At 35.3% G+C, this 20,952-nt stretch overlaps 1 protein-coding gene across 1 annotated transcript; it reads right to left on the bottom strand.

Moving 5' to 3' along the window:
• Nucleotides 1–12,670: 12,670 nt before the first annotated feature.
• LOC127952820 (uncharacterized) lies at nucleotides 12,671–20,952 on the bottom strand. Its single transcript, XM_052551651.1, has 9 exons — nucleotides 20,697–20,952; nucleotides 17,711–17,772; nucleotides 17,202–17,453; nucleotides 16,211–16,846; nucleotides 15,381–15,544; nucleotides 14,984–15,204; nucleotides 14,294–14,429; nucleotides 13,463–13,551; nucleotides 12,671–13,315 (listed from the first exon to the last, which is right to left on the bottom strand). The coding sequence occupies exons 2-9, from the start codon at nucleotides 17,721–17,723 to the stop codon at nucleotides 13,219–13,221; spliced, it is 1,608 nt and encodes a 535-aa protein (XP_052407611.1). The 5' UTR covers nucleotides 17,724–17,772; nucleotides 20,697–20,952; the 3' UTR covers nucleotides 12,671–13,218.

Here is a 20,952-nt window from a genome sequence, read left to right as displayed (position 1 = left end):
CTGTTATACGATAGATAGTATTAGTAATAGTATTTGTTTTTACTCTTATTCATGGAGATATACATTTGTTTTATACATAAGTTATTGAACTTACTTTTCCAAGTCCAACTTAAGGGTTAGCAGGGTTCTTTATATACAGCATTTGTAACAGCATTAGCTTGTCAACCAATATGGACTATAAAAAAAACAAGCCTGCTTTAGCTAAATATTGCATTGTAAGTACATGGGGACATTCACGAAGCCACATATACACACCTGAACCAGATAATCAAGCTTTATAGACTAGAAACTTCAGGGTATCTGTGTAGAAACTGATTGAACGTTGGCCCAGTTGTTTTATAGGGTAAGTTCGTCTGTATTGAGCCAGCTTTGCGTTATTATAATGTCAGTACTATAAAACCACAAATCATCTTTTGCTTTTTTGTATCCCTGCTCTTGGATTGTCTGATTGAATCCGGTGCATTATGGGTGTTTACATTTTCATACACAGCCCCTTTAACATCTTAAAGCCGCATTAACATCTTAAAACATTTCAAATTAAGAACAGGTTTATGTGCTGTTTAATAACATGTATAATAAAAAAAAGTGTCAATTTTGACTCAACATTTTATTATGTACTATTTTTAAAAAAAAGGATGCTCATAACGTAAGGTGCAGAAAAAAAACAATGGCAAAAAAAATGCATGGTTGAAATAATGCCAGAATGTATCCTGTGTGAACAACCCCATGTGGTCTCCAAAAATGCAAATGAACAAAAATATTCAAAGATGATTTCAGTGCATTTTTACTATATGGTGAATCCATATATTCAATGTGAACTTGACATTGAGATCCAGCATTCAAATTCAGATGAATCTAACATTATCAATCATCATACAAGTATCTCCACCTTTTCAAGGGCATTTGCTGAGTTTATGTTGCTTTGGGCTTTGTCCAAATGTCCCTTTTTATCCTCTGGCCCGCTCATCTCTGATTTCCAAGAGACTGGCTCCCGTAAAGAGACGCTCCCTTGAGACCATCCGACACAGAGGAGGAATTCTGGGTTTATTTGCGCAGGCATGGAAAGTCTTGACGTGAGTTATGTTATGTCATTAATACCAACTGAATATATAATGCAGAGTCATTCTGAGCTCAAGTTCTTCCAAATTAATCCTCCTTTTGGGGATGAACTGAAGTGATGTTCAACAGTGCTCATAACAGAGCTTCCATAAATCTTCTTACACAACAGGAAAAAGTAATGACTCAACCTACAGTATGTTTTTCCAAGTGACCTCTCAGAGTCCGAAAATTCAGAGAAAACTAAACAAAACAGAAGAGGTTTCCAATGAGGTTCTATTGATGCAATAATTATAGGTTTGATTCCCAGGGAATGTGAATGGTTAACCAAGTATGTGTGTGTATATATATATATATATGTATGCAGTGGAAGTCACTTTGGATAAAACCGTCTTTTCATGTTATCAGGTTCATAATATCAGCTAGCACAGTATAATATGTTTTCAAAAGTCACATCTGCATGAAGAGAACATGCACAAAGTCTTTTTCTGGTGCATGATTCTTTTCCAAATGTTTTTTTTCGGCTTGGCCTATTATACACTGTCAGTAAAGTGTCATAAGGTGGCCAAGCTTCACCTTCCTACCTTCCGTTTTTACTCAGACGTCCCGTGGGACAGTAGATGTCGGCCCAGGACTGTTGGGCACTGAGGGGCTGTCATTGAAGCTGGATGTGGGGAAGAAGGAGGGGATGTAGGGGATGGCAGCCAGCAGCAGAGGGCTCATCTGGGGGCTGTCGTCTGATGGTAAGGGGATCACCACATCGTCCTGGTCCCAGACGTGGAAGGCGTTGGCATGGGACAGAGACAGAGCTGCGGGCAGACGTGTGGGTCTGATGCTCGATATGTCGTCTTTTTCTGCATCGTCTTCGTTAGGGCCTAGTACACAGTCTATAATGAGAGATAAGTGCTATTTTATGATAAATAAAGACTTTTATCAGGGGTGTAAAATACTGAGGACCTACACTTGAGTTGAAATATAGTTCTGTGTTAATCTAACTCTATTAAAAGTTCTTGAGTTAAAATTGTCCAAGTACTTAAACATTACAGCAATTTTTTTTTTTTACTGTAGCTTTAGAGGTTTTCTTTGTACAGTTGATGCACAATTGTTCATTCATATAATTTTTCTATGACCTAACCAAGAAGATCTCAAACTAAACTGATTTATGCTGAAACCAGTTTCCTGAAACCTAGCGGTTATCCTCATTTTTACGTGTTTCTTCACAAACGAATGACCAGTTGTATCCACTGGCTTCACACTTTAGTGGAAGTTACATAACCTTTTTTCCACTACCAAGAAATGAATACCTTTATTTAGCAAGGATGCATTAATTGATCGAAAGTGTGACAGCATATACATTTATTAATATTACTATATATATATATATATATATATATATATATATATATATATATATATATAATTTTTAGGAATGTATTTGAATACTGTTTTTTCCCAAATGTGATCAAAACTTATTTTTCAGCATCAATACTCCAGTCCTCATTGTCACACCATCCTTCAAAAATCACTCTTATATCATGATTTGCTCTTCAATAAACATTTCTTATCATGAATGTTGAAATCAGTTAATTTTTTTTGAGGAAACAGTTTTTTTTTCCAGAAGTATAAGTATAAAATAAAATACCTTAAAAAGTCTTACCGTTACCAAATTTTAAATACTATGCAACCATACATGGTAAAGATTTCTCCCTTAAATGTACTATGGCAGTCCCATAGTACAGAAGAGTACTAATGCCATGGCACTGTAGACTGCCATGGTATTTTCCAAAGCTTTACCGTTCTACAAAATAAAGCAGAACAGCTAACAGGTTAACCAGGAGTTACTGTGAGTTTTTGAGATATCGTACCTGCTACATCGTTCGCGAGGTCTTTGATCAGATGTCCCACTATGGCATAGGCGACCGCGACAATCACCAGCGCGGCCATCAGCAGGTACAGGACCCCCTTCGGCAGGGGGATGAGGTCGCGGGTCACCGGCTTGTAGTCTCTGAACATTGGGTCCTCGCTCGGAAAGGAGTATTGAAACGCATGTCCGGTCTTATCCGTAAAGTTCAAACTTGTTACGTTGAGAGAATTCATAACCAGCCTTTAATTCGTCCAGACAAATCGTCCAAAAAGAGCGATTATGTTGGACGTCTCTGACGAACTTGTCGCCGTTGAAAGTTGCTTCGATTTCTGAATTAAAAACTCCTCGCTTTATAATAATCTGGAAAAGTTAGATACTTTGAACAGAATTTAGAAAAGATATGATATGTATATATAGCCTATTGTTCTGTTTATTCCTGAAGAGTTTTTTTATATCAAAACTTGTTGTCGTTTTAGTTAATCGGGTTATTCTTCAATGCCTGTAGATTCTCGTTTTTGAGTGTGTACAGAGAGAGAGCCTGTACTTCGTCTTCATTCAAGTCCAAGATTCCTCACAGGAGCGTGCTGCGCATGCGTGTCTGTGCGCTGTCCGTGGTGCTAAAGCCTCTCTCTGTCGACGTGACTCTCGCTTAACGTTATTAATCAGCCCGGAGTACATTTCGAAGTGCGCCCATTTTCCGCCCGGTTTGAATCACTACACAGAGGTAGATGGGTTCCTTTGAGCCCGCCTCCAAGAAGTTGATAATGCCGCCGTTGGCCGCGTCCCAAGTCCTTTAATTCGCTTAATTAAATCGGGGATTCCGCGAACCTGGTGATCCTCCGAAAAGACCCGCTTTCTCATTGACACATGTTAAATCCAGTTTATCAGACTAATCTTGGCTTTGTTTTGGGCGAAAATAAATCATTGTGCGTGACATGATCAGCCCAGTTCGACAATGCCATTTATAACTAAGTTACGTTTCAAATTATTTGTATAGCGCTTTTCGGAAAATATTTTTCTCAAGATTTTTCGTACTCAATTTTTTTTTTTTTTTTTGGCGACGCTAAAATATTAAAATATATATATATTTTTAGTTCAGGATATCTATAATAAGTGATACATAGTAGTAACGTTACGTTGTTTTGGTCAAGTTCTGTTGCTATGGTTACCACTTCAGGCGAACGCGACTTCTGTTTACTAGCGATTTGTTTAGCAGATGAAAATACTCAATCTGACTACTAACCAGATTTATTTGGGGGAAAATAACAATTTTACTGTTCGTAAAGACCCAGTATAGTAAGTAAGACACATTGAACATTTTTTAAAACATGAATACTAGCATGACTTTCACACTGAAGCTTAAATAGCATTTTATTGAGAGAGCAACGCTTGATCACATTAGTGGTAAAGTACTATTATTGTTCTGCAGATTTACAGGATGATAGTCAATTGATAAAGGACGTAGTTAACCTGAAAACTTGGCATGAATATTTACAATACACATCTTAAGCAAACAAAATATTTCTAATGTAATATATTACAGTATTTGCAGTTAACAAAACCGAATTTCCCCATGAAACGGTCTGAAAGGTTTAGGATCTCCTGTCTGAGTTTTGTTCTTCATGAAAACTTTTACTTGGGCTTTTATTTGGATGATTATTAGGTTTTTTGGTGGTCAAAAGTTTGGATTCAAAAGTAAATTAACATTAGAGACTGTTCTTTTTGTTTGTCACGCTTAATTAAGAGCTTTTAAAGCACTTTTTATGTTGAGTATTTTTCGAAATGTATTGCCACTGAGTAACCTAACATGAAAGTAAAGTGTGCTCTCTTTTAGACTAAATTCAGGATGAGGGGGCATTGGAAAACTCTTTCAAAAGATGACCGTTCTGTCAGGATGTTGTCAAATTAATTTTAAGCTACAGCTAAGCAGTATTCCTCTTACATAACCATTTGAGCTTGTGCAGGATTTGTCGATTTCATAATGGCCCTCTTCAAAATCAGCATAGCTTGACAGAAGACCATGAGCCAACGGTGTTAGACATAGTGTTGGACTACACGAAAGGCTTTTTTATTTGTTCTGTGTATATCCTCTTTATCCCTGCAATAAGAATCATAAGAATAATTGTGCAAGAGTGCTTATGGGAGATGAGATGGAGATTTTTTTTTTTTTGGACTACTGTATCATATTTGATAGATTATGTTTTAATGGATCATGGGAATATGGAGTTCATACTTTAGAGAGGAAAACCCTTAATTTTATTCAAACTGAGCAAAAATATGGAATTTACTGCAGTTGATGATATTTTTATGAGCATATATTAATGTCAGTCTCAGGAAATAAAAAAATCAAGGCCAGTAATTTTATACAGCTCTCATAGATCAAGCAGCAAAATATGTTATTGCATGGACTGTAACCCTTTTTTTTTATTATTATTTTTTTATGTGGACTTATTTTATGTGACAAATGTGTGTGCTGGTTCTTGTCAAGTTGTCATGCGTTTCACTTGGGGAGGTCTGAGCAAATTTATTTTTACTTATAATTTCTCATTTTTATTTTTGAATGCATTTAAACATATCTTGAAGTTTTGACTACAGTCCTGGGACAGCTAGCCCCAGACTCTCCAATGTTTTCTTCTCAGTAAATGTGCCTTTTTTGAGGTGAACAAAACCTGAGCAGTCATGATATTTAGTTCTGATGAATATGATCTTTCTGTGATAATGTGTCAGCACATGGGTTTATATCAGATACTGCCTCTCTAATCATCAGAAGATTGGCATGCTTTCACAACCTCCTGTTCCCCTCTCTGTGTCCCTCATCCTTTTCTATTTTTGGATGAGCTTTAAAATGAAATCTGGCACCTGGTTTGACTTTGAACATTTGTTCAACTATTGTTTTTGTGTCCCTGTTGAAAGTCAGTGTCCTGAAAATTATGTTATAATAAAATACTCATAAAAAAAAAAAAAAAAACATGAGATGAAATAATAAAAGTGAAAACATGAAATGATGTGAAAGCTAACATGACATAAACAATACTTCTAAAGCATTTATTATTTTCTACAATATTTAAAACAAAGGCTGTATCTGTTAACATTAGTTAAAGCACAGAACTAACATGAACAGACAATTAACAATTGTATTTCTATTAACCAACATTAAAGATATAGTTCACCCAAAGTTGAAAATCGACACCCTCAAGCCATCCAAGTTGTACTACAGTGAATGGATGCCGTCAGAATGAGAGTCTGAACAGCTGATAAAAACATCACAATAATCCACAAGCAATCCACACTCCACCAGTCCATTGTTGTGTGATTTATTTCTTACAAACACAGTTTTTAACATAATTGATGGACTGGAATGAGCGTGGATCACTCGTGGATTATTGTTTTATCATCTGTTTGGACTCTCATTCCACTGGTGAGCAAGTGATGTAATGCTAAAGATCTCCAAATCTATTCTAGAAACAAACTCATCCACAGAAAAGTTGAACAACGTTAATTTTTTTTCCCCTTTTTCATTGTGCAAATGTTTGTACTTTGCTCCTGGTTTTCCCAGTCGGCTCAGCAACATCAGAGATTATCTGTGTCCTCTGACACTCATTCATCTCGTTATTACAGTCCATTATGATCTGAGCCAGTGAGGCCAGGCCTGAATGTATTTCCATTTACGGATTAATGGTTGCTCCTAAGATGCTGACCTGAGACACTAGAGCAAATTATGAGGGCAGGAGGGTCTCCTTATAAACCTCATGTTGGTGGATTGCCAATTTATAGAGGATTTTAAGAAATTCTGTTGGCCTTGTAACACAGCACTCAAAAATGCCATGGTTTACTGGACATATATAGTGCATACATAGCTTAGGTTTTTATCTCTTTTTTTAATTGCTCTAAATAAATAAATAACTATTTAAAAAAAGTTATTCTGGAAAGTCTATATATAAAAAAAAAAAATTGTATAATTATTATTTTTTTATAATTAGCTGTCGTTTTTCTATACAACCACGCGCGTGCCCGTCACGTGCATCATTGCGCGCTGTAGGTTTGTGTAAACTGTAAACAACGCCGATAAAAGTGAACAAAATTGCCACTCGCTTACTTTGTTATTATTAAGGTTTAGAAGAACCCCAGAGACACATTACTCGACGGGGACTCATCAGAGAGTGAGTTTAAGTAATTCAGATTTGCTAAGCAACGAGCTAAGAATTGAAAATGCTAATATGAACGCGAAGCGTAAAACTGTATCTTTGACTTATATAATTTGTCGTTAAATTATAACGTACACTGTTTAGGTACCATATGAATTACACGTACGATAATAGTATCATTGTTTTCTTTGACGTACTTTGGAGCTCAGAGTATAATCCTGAAATCACCGCGCTATGTTGTAATGACTGTAACGTTAGTTTTTGAATGATGACGCCGGTTAATTATCATGTTAATGTATGTATGTACTTGTATCTGTTATGTTATTGTTTACTTAAGTGTCATATATTCTGTTTTTCAGGCTATGGCACATCACTTCTTTGGGAATTCAGGCTCTATGGCCTTGCAGTCAACACCCAAAGCTGGTCATCACCAATCATCAGCAAAGGTACATATGATTTTACACTAAAATGATCAAATGTCTGATAATTGTCTAGTATTGCTGCTAAAGTTTATTTCCTTTCGATTCAGGTGTCGGAAGATGGTTTTAACTCAACAGGTGAAACTCTGTCATTTGTTAGTCTGGACGACAGCAATGAGCAACAAAGGTGAATCAGTAACAGAAAACTTGTTCTTGCTTGCTTGCTATTTTTAGTTGTGTTTACAGACATTTTACCCATTTTTTCACCCTGTAACAGTGAGGACTCTGGTATCGGAGTTTCAAAAGCCTCGACTAGAAGTTCGCCGGGCAACAGTACTATGGAAGATGCTGCCGTGTTGACTCCCACAAGTTCAGGAATAGATGAGATTGGAAAGAAAGCACAGGATCTTATTGAGAGAATAAATGATAGGAGAGCCATGGACCAACATGTGATGAACAGCTTTGAGGAAAAGCTCATTAAAAAGGTACTCAACACTACAACAGATGCAAAGAAAACAGTTAAAGATATAAGAAACAGTATTTGACTGATATTGTGTTTTTAAGAAGTCAATGCAGTTGGCTGAAATAATACCAACATAGAGTTCAGTTTAAAAAACAAGGTAACGTTTTTAACAATTTTCAAAAATCATGTTTTGCCATTCCATGTGTATTCCAATTAATCTCAATTAAACTGCAGTTGGGTTATTTGGATTAGAGATGATAACAATTTAATTAATTTTGCAACATTTTTAATTGCATGCTCCTATATATTTGTTTATATATGCATTACATGAACAGTATATATTTATATGCATGATACATTTTACACTATAAAATATTTTTAAACAGGATTTGGCATAAGCCAAACAGCTACATGTGGATTTCCTCAAAATATCAGCCAATTTTGACATATAATCATTATTATTTACAGTAATCTTCCTATGATTTTCACTGTTTTATGATCATTTTTACTATAAAAAATAAAAAAAAGTATTTCGTTATTTTTTTATTTTTCTATGGAATCTGATGTGCCTGAAGAGTCATTATGGTATGAATATGTTTTGAACAAGCCATATACATATTTATAAGGTCTTAAACCTTTGTGTTGTTTTGGGGTTAACAAACAGAAAGAAACTTCTGAAGAAAGGAACTTAACATCCAAGTGGTTTCCATGTGAGCTAAGAGCATATTCTTTATGTTTTTGATGCATCTATGCAGAGAAAGTCAGTGATTGTTAATAATTTTGTACCTTGGCTCAGCAACAACTGGCCTAAAGCATAATGATGTAGAAAACTTTCATGTATTTTTCATGCAAACACTGTACATTTAGACATGAATGGGAATAGTTCACCCAAATTGAACATTTGCTGAAAATGTGCTCAATCTCAGGCCATCCAAGATGTAGATGAGTTTGTTTCTTCGTCAGAACAGATTTGAAGAAATGTAGCATTACATCACTTGCTCACCATTGAATCCTCTGCATGAATGGGTGCGGTCAGAATGAGAGTCCAAACAGCTGATAAAAACATCACAATAATCCACACCACTCCAGTGATCAGTGAGCTATTGCTGTGTGTGTCTGTGCAGGTGAGGGAGATGTGTCAGCAGGTGAAGGAGCAGATGTTTGAGTATTATGAGCAGCACAGTCAGGGCATGGAGGCCAGCATCACTGAGCTGTCGGAGGTGCTGGAGAGGAGCAGTCAGCTGAGTATGGAGCTACAGGGAGCCAGTCAAACCCTAGCCGCCATCAATAAAGGCCTGCAGCACAGCACAGAGCAGTAGATACACAATCAAACATAAACTTAATTTAATTTAAACTTTAACTTAAGAAGGATTGTTTAAACATTTCAAAATGAAAACTGTTTTATTTATTTTTTTATAATAGTATGTAAAAGAAAGTTCAAATGCACATTAATATGCTAATTTGATTTGTATTTACATGTATTTAAAGTAAAATCAATTTTTGATGGATTACATGGTTTATGTAAAGGTCTTTTGCTATTCCTTATAAAATCTGGCAAATATGGTTTGGGTAACTGCATTATTTGTGTTTCAATAGCTAATGTTTGAGCTTTGTAGGATTAAGGCTTTTTCCCACAGCATTAGTTTTTGAAAACTCATTTAATCTGTTGCCAATTCTCTTTATGGATTTCTTAGTGCTCTAAATAGATACAGATAGCAAGATACAGCAACATTATAAAATTAGGATTAGATAACAGACCCTAGAGACCCTCAGTACAATCCGTGTAATGAAAACCAATTTGCAAACACCATAATATTAAATCTTTTAATCAACTGCAGTAAACTATTTTATTCTACACTTCTTTGAAATCTTTGCGTAATAAATCAGTGTACACACAATAACATGCACTTTTTATCTCTGCAATCCTTGGTGAATTTCTTTACAAATCTAAAAAAAAAAAATACCTTGAAAGTGTTGTGATCTAGTTAGAGCATAGAAAAATAAATCTCTTGACAAAGACTACATAAAGTACAGACATTCAAAATGACACACATTAATTCAAATACTGCTACCACGTGTTTTTTCACCTTTAAATGTCACATTCAGAGAATACTGTATTGATGATTTCAAGTCAGTTGTAATGGTAAATGATGCAAACTCTAAAAGCATTCAGGAACTATATGGACTATGATTCAAAGGCAGCAGCAGTAAGTGGACATGATGTGACAGCAGCTCAGTTGTCCAGCTTGAAGGACTGAAGTCCAGAGATGGTTCTGCCCAGGATCAGGGCAAGAATATCATGAGTAGTTGGGGGTTCGGTGCCTTGCTCAAGGGCACCTCAGTCAAGGTATTGAAGGTGGAGAGAGTGCTGTACAAGACGAATGATATGATACTTTTCTGCAGTGCCATTTCCTCCCAGCATATTTTGGGCTTGTCTAGTGATATCCAGGGCTTCATCATTTTTCCTCACATATTAAATCACTTTTATAAAAATACAGATATTTCCTGGTTTTCCATGATCTTGTAGCAGGTTTTAATTGCACTAAATATTTATCCTTTTTCGGATCCACACTTGACTCCTGCATCCTCAGAAAAATAATATCCAAAAAAATTAATATTCATTCAGTATGGTGCCAGTGCTTTACCATTATTGTGAAAGACTTTATATATCTAATATTGATTTCAGTTCTTTGCCTACTAATAAAGTAAAGCAGATAAAACCTGATCCAGTATTTCTCTAACTAACCGCCAGTCCTGAGACATTGGGCAGCAGGTTTTCCTCTGGCACTTCCACCTCGTCCATGACAATCATCCAGGCAGCTGAAGCCCGCAGTGAGAACCTGCCTTCAGTCTTAGGGGTGAACAGACCCTTCATGCCACGCTCCAAGATGAAGCCACATATGTTCCTGTCCTCGCATTTGGCCCAAACCACGCAGATATCAGCCACTGGTGAGTTTGTGATCCTGTGCGAGAGATATGGGCAAATGTAAGATGATAGAAGAGAGTGTTTGCTACTTATGTCATCACCAATATAAATCATTTTACAAAATGTGTAGAGTGCTTCGGAAATCAGTACCAATACCCAGAAATGAATTAACATTATGGTTCCACTGTCTTGAAATCAAAGTTTGTTGGTTTTTTAAATGGGTTTTTGGTTCAATAGCTGAAATAAGGTCTTTTGGTTAACACAAGCTCAATATATTTTACTTTACAACTTAACATATATCAATTATATTCCCTTTTAATTTTTTAAGCTTTTACTTATCTTGAAAGGTTTCTACTAGGCTGCAGCCTTGCTGTGTTTATAACTCAATTCAAATTAAAACTTTCAGGGAAAATGTTCATTAATGATCATTAATGATCAGTAAATCCTTGCTAAAAACTTTTTTATTTTCCTTAGTGTACTGACTACTGTGTTATGCTACATTTTGAAATGGGTGGTTTTAAATTTTTGTCTGGTCTATTTTATTTTTTATTTATTTTATTATTATTTTTTTTTATGTATGTGTAATATTCTTGTTCTTATGTAAAGCACTTTGGTCAGCCAGGAGGCTGTTGTAAATGCGCTATACAAATAAATTGAACTTGAACTTGAACTTGACTTAAATTTATTTATTTTTTTGTCTCTATCCGTTAAAAAAAACTTTTGCCAACAAAATGACAGACCCTTATTTCTTTGTAAGGGGACAAACTTACAAAATCAGCAGGGGATCAAATAAATATTTCCCCCACTGTATTTGGGCTTCAAAATTCATAATAGTTTTATTCATTGGACAAGATTATCATGATGAACAAATTAGAAATAACTTTCATTGATTACAGGGCCAATGGAAAATCCTATTGGCTTTTTGTCAAGTCAAACAGGGTTATGTAAACTTCAGGGTTGGCTTAGTGATAGCATCGGTCCATTAAATGAAAAGGCTCATGGCACCATCATATGGACACAGTTTGTAAATGCCAGAGAATGTTACTTAACTTTCTCATTTTGTGCAAATGGTGATTTCTTGAGTTAATTTATGCAGTTCCATGCATTTGTGAACTTAGCTATTCTCTACTGTTGTTCTAAAGCTTGTGTGTTATATAAGAGTGCCCCAGAACCCACTAAGTCTTGGAGCCGGTGAGGGAGGTGTGGGTTGTACTTGTCCCTGGTCTCCATGCTGCCTGGGTCACTGCTGTAGTTTGGTTCTGTCAGTCCTGTCAGTCACGTGCTGCATGACACACATAGACAATAGTGGATAAATCTTGTGATCAAGCCCAAAATTCAACTAATAAGATTATGATCTGTGTCAATGCAGATTTTTTGGCTAAGATAAATAGTTTTCTTAATTTTTTCCACTAATACCCTGCCTGCAAGTTCTTGAATGACATCAGGCTTATATTCTTCCAGTACTTTGTAAAAAGCAGATTTGACAGCATCTAGAAGCTTTCTCGTTTGAGTCTCTTAAAAGTCGCCTTTGTGTTCTTCGAATACACTTCCCAGGAAAGCTTTCAATTTTCATACATCTTATTAGTGATGGGCATCACAGATATTACATATATAGTCATAATTGTTTTGCTTCCTACAATAGGCTGTTTAATAGCAGTTTCCATTGAGACAACTTACCCCAACTTGCCCCCTATCATGTTTTCACCATTTGGGATGTCTTTTTCTTGATTTTTATATTTACTGATATATTTGAAATATTAAGATTTTAAATGTTTAAAAACATTCAAGAGTCAGAAATCAATATAAAGAATTTTATTCAAAATTCCAGAGCAAGATAAAAAAATGGCAAACTAAAAGCAATAAAATAAAGGCTATAAACTGTTTTATGTAGTAAAATGGCATGAGGGATAGTAAATGACAGAATTGTCATTTTTTTGGTTGAATGGTCCCTTTATCACAGTGTACAGTAGGTGATCTTCAGAAGACACTGACGGTTTCTACAAATCATTTCACATTATACAAATAACATTCATTTAACATTTCAGCAACGAATGTACAACAAGCAAGCAAGATCGATATCGATATTGACTTCCGTTAAATACATAAATTGCAACGCTATGCAGGCCTTGAAACAACCTTCAGCAGTTTTTATGCTGAAACCAATATTGTGGAGTTTAAAAATGTTTAGGGACCGTAAATACACCAATATTCAATATTAAGTGTAAAGCAATTGAGGCCGCAAAAGACTGTAAAGTGAAATATGTTAAATATTTGCCTCCTAAAATGTACATGATCAAATCTATGAACACAAAACGAAAGATGTCCACATGCAATTTCCAGCTTCTTCAATATTCCCAGCCCATGTCCAAAGCCAGCTTGTGTAAACTGATGAGGAAATCTGGAAACTCCTCAATCATCTTCTCTTCATAGAACTCTTTTTCCCTGTTAAAACAGATAGATCTTATAATATGTAATATACTATAATAAATACAAACATCATGGAACCTTCAGTGAAACTTGAGTTTTTCTTTGTTTAACTTGTATCCTGCAAAATGCAAGATTTACATATTTCCCCTTTTCTGTACTTACTGATGTCCCAGTGCGTTGCGCACATATCTTAACAGGCCAAGTAAGTCATTGGGAAGATTTTTGCCAATTTTTGTCCATGTCTCAGGAGCCTGCAAATACAAAGTTGGGGTCTTACACCAGGAAATCTTAGTGTAGGAGAGTACAACCATGTTTTTATAATTAATACAATTTAAATTTACTGAAAATAATGATATATAATATGAATCTCACATATAGCACACAAAAACTGCACAAACCAGGTTTAGCTATGTTGCAATTGAACTTAATGTAGCCTGGTTTGTATTTTCCTTTGTGTGCTGGCATTTATATAATTTGCTTCTGACAAGTGATTTATGAATTTGTAAGTTGGACTTGTAAGAAATGGAAAGTGCTTCCTATCTCTTTAAACATTGAAGACGTTGTTGTTTATTGTTCCTGTACTTAATATGCATGATTATACAACCCTACAACCCAGTTTGTTGTCAGTATTACAACTGAACACCTACCAGTTAAGTATCACTAATCTTATTTGCTGTAGTTTTAATAAATGCTGTGTTAAAAAAAAATACTGTAGGAGATTCACTGCGCCTTCAAAAGAATCCTTTACCAAACAAAACAAAGTTTACCAAAGAGTAAAATACTTGCAAAAAGCCTGCACACAAAAATGAACTGAAAAAATAATAATAAAAAACCAAGCCAAACAATTTTCAATGCTAAGCTAACAGAGCTGGAACTGGGAGCCATCTTGATTTTTGTCATTAGTCCAAGCACAGCCTTAACTGAACCAATCAGAAATTTAGCAAAGAGAGAAAAACACATCTCTTACGTTTAGGTGAAGAAGTCATTGCTCACCTCTCTCTTCCAGTCAGAAAAGGTTTTTCCCTCTGTGTATTTCTGTACAGTCTCATAAAGCTTTTCATTGTTTTTACAGTTCTTGTATTCCTGGACTTCCTCTTTATTTCCCAGATTGTGAACAACCTCTCTTATCCTGAAGGAAAAACAAGATTGTGAAGGCATACAGCACGTTCACATCATTTCTGCACAGATCAATTATATAATAATGACTGAATTCTTCTTTCAGAGTTAGACTAGTGCATACATTTGAGGGCTAGTCAGGGAGTTAGTTTTATGACAGAAAAAAGTCCCTGATTTGGCCTACAGTTATTAATAGGGAAATTTTACAATGTACTCTTACTAACAGGCAGCAAAGCAGCACGTTGTTAAGCCGTCTCAAGGAATATCAGAACTGATGCAGACTGACAGCTCAGGATAGATGGCAGAATAATAAAAAGCCCAAAGTCTGGAAACAAGACAGTGCCATTATGAAAGAATCAGGTTAATAAAACAGCGTCTGAAATACTGGGAATATACACATCAAATAAAAAGAAGTAAAAGGATGCAGCGAAAGAGTAAGCAGAAGATAGTAAGGATAATAGTGAAGAAACACCTTATAGTTTCATGTAACTGCCGCTTTCAGTGTTAAAAGCAAGAATAAGGAGCAAATGATTTCTTCCTAAGGATGAAATATTAATTTGAATTTACCTTTTATCATCCCAGAAATAAGGGTGATTTAGGACTTTGTCGATGTTCGGTCTCTTATCTTGTTCTTTGTTTATCATCCATTCTATGAGATCCTTTGCTGCAATATCTTGAATATCTTCAAGAGAATATTTCCCTTCTGAAATGTTCACTACACAGCGGATGCCATCACCAAACGGATGTTTCCCGTCAGAGAGGATGTAATGGGTTAACATCCCTGCTACCTGATCCAAAAACAGAAGTTATCTAACAGTGAAAACTGCACAATACTAACCACTGGACATGACTAGAGTAGGAAAAGTGTAAGTAATCACAAACAGACTGAACTAAACTGATAATAAATACTCTTATTTATCTCATTGTAATCATGGCTGCAGTTCATTCATGATATTGCACAAACCTGGATGTCTGAGCTCATTTTGTATCCACCTATTTCTGTCTGATTTATAATCTCCGTTGCCTCCCAGCCTTGTGTACCAGCTCTGTCAGTATACATTGTGGTTTCCCCCTCCTCCAGTTTGCGACTTAAGCCGAAGTCGGCCAGCCTGGCCCTTTCTTCTTTATCTATAAGGAATAAGTTTAGAAATTTAGCATTAAATAACTTGCTCACCAATGGATCCTCTGTAGTGAATGGGTGCCATCAGAATCAGAGTCCAAACAGTAGATAAAAACATCACAATAGTCCAGATGCTTACATTAAGTCTATTAATGTCTTGTGACATGAAAAGCTCCATGTTGTTTTGACTTAAACCAAACCAAACTATGAGTTTATAATACAAAATAACTCTTCCCCCAGTGGAAAAAGTCCATATCCTGTTGTCCTCTCGCATTAAAACATATTTGTTCAGAATGTTTTTGGACTGTTTTTGCTTGTACACGTAGCTTGATCTCTGCATATTTCTCTCCTGATTCAGAGGAGATGACTTTTTCACTGGAGAAAGCAATATTATGGATAGAGGACTCAATGATAGCAACAGTTTGAAGTTAAAATGTCTTAATGATGGATTTGTTCCTTATAGACATCCAGCTTTCACTTCTCAGGACATTAACTGATGAACTAGAGTGGTGTGGATTATTGTGATGTTTTTATCAGCTGTTTGGACTCTCATATTGATGGAACCCATTCACTGCAGAGCATCCATTGGTGATGCTAAATTTCTCCAAATCAACAGTAAAGATTATTATTCAAAAAAAAAAAAAGCATAATAAAAAATAGATGTATATTTATACCTATCAAAACATTTCTAGGCTTTATATCACGATGTACCACTTCAGCACGGTGAAGAACTTGAAGGCCAAGAAGAATCTCCTTCACTATTCTCCTCAAAGTGGTCTCTTTTCGGTCCTTTTGTTCTGACTGACGAAGATATTCCATGTAGTCCACTAGATCATATTCACAAAGCTGGTTTGCAAGATAGTAAAAGTCTTTATCCTCTGCACTGCTCACATACCTGACGATATATGGGCTTTCAAGCTTTGAATCTTGCAATAGTTTCAGTTCATTTTCAAATTCTTTGATGTTCTTTGGGTTCTTGGTTATTATTTTAATGGCTACTTCAATGCCATCTTCAGTCACGCCAATATAGACTTGTGTGCCACTTCCTCCAGAGCCAATCATGTACTTCTCAGCTTTACAAAACCAGAGGTTCCTAACTTTTTGTTTGTCAGTCTCTCTTTGCAGCTCCTCTATTTTTGTCTTATGTCTTGTACGGGATCTATCTCTGTTCCACCAGGTTATTTGTTGGTCCTCAGTCCTCTGTTGGACAGCTTCCATCTGTTCTGTATTAGTATTTTGAGGATGAGATTCAGTTTCCAGTACTTCTGATGAGGTCTGTGCAGATGCCCCTTCCATTCCCTGTTCAATTTCTACAAAATTATAGAAAGTTTAAGAAAATATGTGAAGGTTAGGCATGTTCCAAATATTTATCCTGTTTTCACCAATGTTTCTTTAAGTTAAATGCTCTATATCTTAGTACTTTTTGACAATGAAATTATAATTATGTAACCACACAAACTCAAAGAATTTAGTACAAGCAGCATAAACATAGTAAGCAGAAAAATAATAAACTACAAACAAGAGTATGAAAATCTGGTCAGATCTATATTGTGTGCCAGTTGGGTTTTGCCCACTGATCTATAATATAGATATATATATTATATTATATTATATATATAGATCAGTGGTTTTGCCTTGTATGTGTTGTATGTGTCTTACTCTCACCTTTTTGTTTAAGATCTTCAAACAGGAAGCGGTCATTGTCTTTGAGCCAATTATAAAAAACTGATTTGGCTTTGTTGGTGTTCAGAGCAACAAGTAACTTTCTCATTTTATCCATATTTGTAGAGGCTACAAAAATATTTGAGTATGTTTCCCCGTGAATTATTTTAACCGCTAACAGTGAATCAGCAATGGCCATCACAGCAGTAACCCTTTGGATGAGTTCGCTTCTGTGACGGTCAACAAACTCAGCATCTGAAATATAAATGACAGTCAAACCAGGTTATTTGTCGTATGCAATGCGAGTAATATACTGCAGAGTGGAAATATCCATTAAAAGAGTTTAAAGGGGCAGTTGTCCAAAAATGTATATTCTATCATCAGTAAAAAAAAAATTAACAGAGTCCTACTCATTAGTGAACTAATACAGAATGGTGTAACTATATGATTTTAACTTTACTTTACTTTACTTTACAGTTTAAAGCTATTTGGTTTAGTCAGGTAAAACTTACGCTGCTTCTCCATTGTTTTTGTTCAGTGTCGTTAAAAACTCCAAGTCTTATACACAGAAAATCTAATCAAAAAGATAAAAGCAATAAAGACATTATTAGAAAATTCAGCAAGTCTATACACAATAAATGTGCATTAAATGTCAATATATTCATATAGGCCACACCTCAAGTGAGGTGATTAGCCTAAATTAATAACAAATGATAATAATTATAAGTAACAATATTTCTAAGTATAAAGTAATAATGCATTAAACATCTGCGGCAGTTATCGGTACTGATGTCTTTTTCAACTCTTAAAATAAATCCTATACTGATAGCTTTCTTTGTTAATAAACAAAATGAACAAAGATATAAGCCTATACAAGCATAACAAGTACTGAAACCATGCATTCAAACTTTCTGCCTAAAATCTGTCAAAATTCAGACATGGTGCATTTGTCCTCTTATTGTGTTACGAGTGTGGGGTAATAAATGGGGTAAAAATACAGGTGCTGGTCATATAATTAGAATATCATCAAAAATTGATTTATTTCACTAATTCCATTCAAAAAGTGAAACTTGTATTTTATATTCATTCATTACACACAGACTGATATATTTCAAATGTTTATTTATTTTAATTTTGATGACTAAAATTGACAACTGAGGCAAATCCCAGTATCAGTATCTTAGAAAATTAGAATATTACTTAAGACTGATACAAAGAAAGGATTTTCTGAAATCTTGGTAAACTGAAAAGTATGAGCATGTACAGCACTCAATACTTAGTTGGATGTCCTTTTTCCTGAATTACTGCAGCAATGCGACGTGTCATGGAGTCGATCAGTCTGTGGCACTGCTCAGGTGTTATGAGAGCCCAGGTTGCTCTGATTGTGGCCTTCAGCTCTTCTGCATTCTTGGGTCTGGCATATCGCATCTTCCTCTTCACAATACCCCATAGATTTCCTATGGGGTTAAGGTCAGGTGAGTTTGCTGGCCAATTAAGAACAGATCCCATGGTCCTTAAACCAGGTACTTGTAGCTTTGGCACTGTGTGCAGGTGCCAAGTCCTGTTGGAAAATGAAATCTGCATCTCCATAAAGTTTGTCAGCAGCAGGAAGTCTTCTAAAACTTCCTGGTATATGGCTGCGTTGACCTTGGACCTCAGAAAACACAGTGGATAACCAGTAGATGACATGGCACCCTAAACCATCACTGACTGTGGAAACTTTACACTGGACCTCAAGCAACATGGATTGTGTGCCTCTTCTCTCTTCCTCTAGACTCTGGGACCCTGATTTCCAAAGGAAATGCAAAATGTACTTTCATTAGAGAACATAACTGTGGACCACTCAGCAGCAGTCCAGTCCTTTTTGTCTTTAGCCCAGGAGAGATGCTTCTGACGCTGTCTGTTGTTCAAGAGTGGCTTGACACAAGGAATGTGACAGCTGAAACCCATGTCTTGCATACGTCTGTGCGTAGTGGTTCTTGAAGCACTGACCCCAGCTGCAGTCCACTCTTTGTGAATCTCCCCCACATTTTTGAATGGGTTTTTTTTTTCACAATCCTCGTCAGGGTATGGTTATCCCTATTTCTTGTACACTTTTTTTTCTACCACATCTTTTCCTTCCCTTCGTCTCTCTATTAATGTGTTTGGACTCAGAGCTCTGTGAGCAGTCAGACTTTTTTGCAATGACTTTTGTGTCTTGCCCTCCTTATGAAAGGTGTCAATGATCCTCTTTTAGACAACTGTCAAGTCAGAAGCCTTCCCCATGATTGTGTAGCCTACAGATCTAGACTGAGAGACCCTTTAAAGGTTTTCTGATTTTCAGATTTTTTCTGATTTTCTTAAAAGAAATAAACATTTGAAATATATCAGTCTGTGTGTAATGAATGAATACAATATACAAGTTTAACTTTTTGAATGGAATTGGTGAAATCAACTTTTTGATGATATTCTAATTCTATGACCAGCATCTGTAAATATTTTAAACAGTAATTTTTAATTTGTAAACAGTAATTTACAAACACCATGACAGTTTGTGTCCATCAGCAAATAAAAAATAACCAACTTTACACCCTTAGGGCGTGTTAAAACATTTTAAATAACTGGAAATAGATTTTTTTGTTTGGGTTGCACCCTCAAATAATGTTATTCCAATGATGAAAAATAGATCAAGATTGTCATAAAAATCTATTTCTTTAACTTAACCTAAACCACTTATTTAACATTAAATCTACGTGGAAATATGATCGAACCAATCTTGATTTTTACTCTTTTCAAATCAGAGAATATGCAGGACTGCAGTTTATATGGTTTTGAATCAAAAGGTCCCTCAAAGTAAAATACATCGCCCAAAATGTTTGAGTCAAGTGCAGCAAAGGAGTGATATTTGCTTTTAGTTTTCTCCAAAACTATACAGTAAAATAACTTGAAAATGAATAGTGATAGTCAGGGTCACTCTGAATACATATGAATTGAACGAATGAGCTAACCTAAAGTGTGTTTGTGTGTGTGTGTGTGTGTGTGTGTGTGTGTGTGTATATATATATATATATATATATATATATATATATATATATATATATATACACACACACACACACACACACACACACAAAATAGAAAAAAAAGCTATGAATTAAAAAAATATATATATTAATAAACATTAATAAACGATTTATAATAATGTATAATACAAGCATTTATGTACAAAAATAATGTATTTAAAAACTAAAAATATAAAATTAAAGTTAAAATAAGCAAAATTATAAAGGAAGCCTATGACAGCTTCTCTACATGTATTCTGACTGCTCTCAGTCTCAATCGTTACACAATTACATGCGCAATTGAAAAAAAAAACGCGGCTGGCTTGTCCTTAGTTCAATACACAGGTGGAATAATGAATTCAGAATTTTAGCAAATATCATGAAAAGATCCGTTAAAACTGACGATTTTTATATATATCACAAATTGAAGTAACGTTAAATGCAAATGGAAACTCACCAACAAAGCGTGGCAGATCACTCGTGTTTGTCCAGAGAGACACACAAGTTTTAAGGAAGATTAATAATGAAATACACGTGAAATGAAATACAGACGATGTGCTTTTTTTCTCTTAATCCGTTATGTTCGTCCCTTCGAAAAGAATAACATCTGTCAACTGTCATCAAACAAAGGGAACTCTCTGTGAAGAAAGTACACAGATTTTATTATTAGTATTATTTCTAGGCGTTATTTTATGCTGTGCTTTTATAGTAAT

Source organism: Carassius gibelio, chromosome B3, assembly GCF_023724105.1.
Source record: "Carassius gibelio isolate Cgi1373 ecotype wild population from Czech Republic chromosome B3, carGib1.2-hapl.c, whole genome shotgun sequence".
NCBI classification, from domain to species: domain Eukaryota; kingdom Metazoa; phylum Chordata; class Actinopteri; order Cypriniformes; family Cyprinidae; genus Carassius; species Carassius gibelio.
The sequence above is the reverse complement of the archived record's forward strand: the minus strand, read 5'-3'. Positions and strand labels throughout refer to the sequence as shown.

What these genes read in the sequence shown, in the direction of transcription:
- LOC127952820 (XM_052551651.1), bottom strand. An exon ending in TATTTCTGGGATGATAAAAG is followed by an intron (nt 14,430 to 14,983) that starts GTAAATTCAAAT and finishes TTTTTCCTTCAG; the next exon opens with GATAAGAGAGGTTGTTCACA. An exon ending in CGCAACGCACTGGGACATCA is followed by an intron (nt 13,316 to 13,462) that starts GTAAGTACAGAA and finishes CTGTTTTAACAG; the next exon opens with GGAAAAAGAGTTCTATGAAG.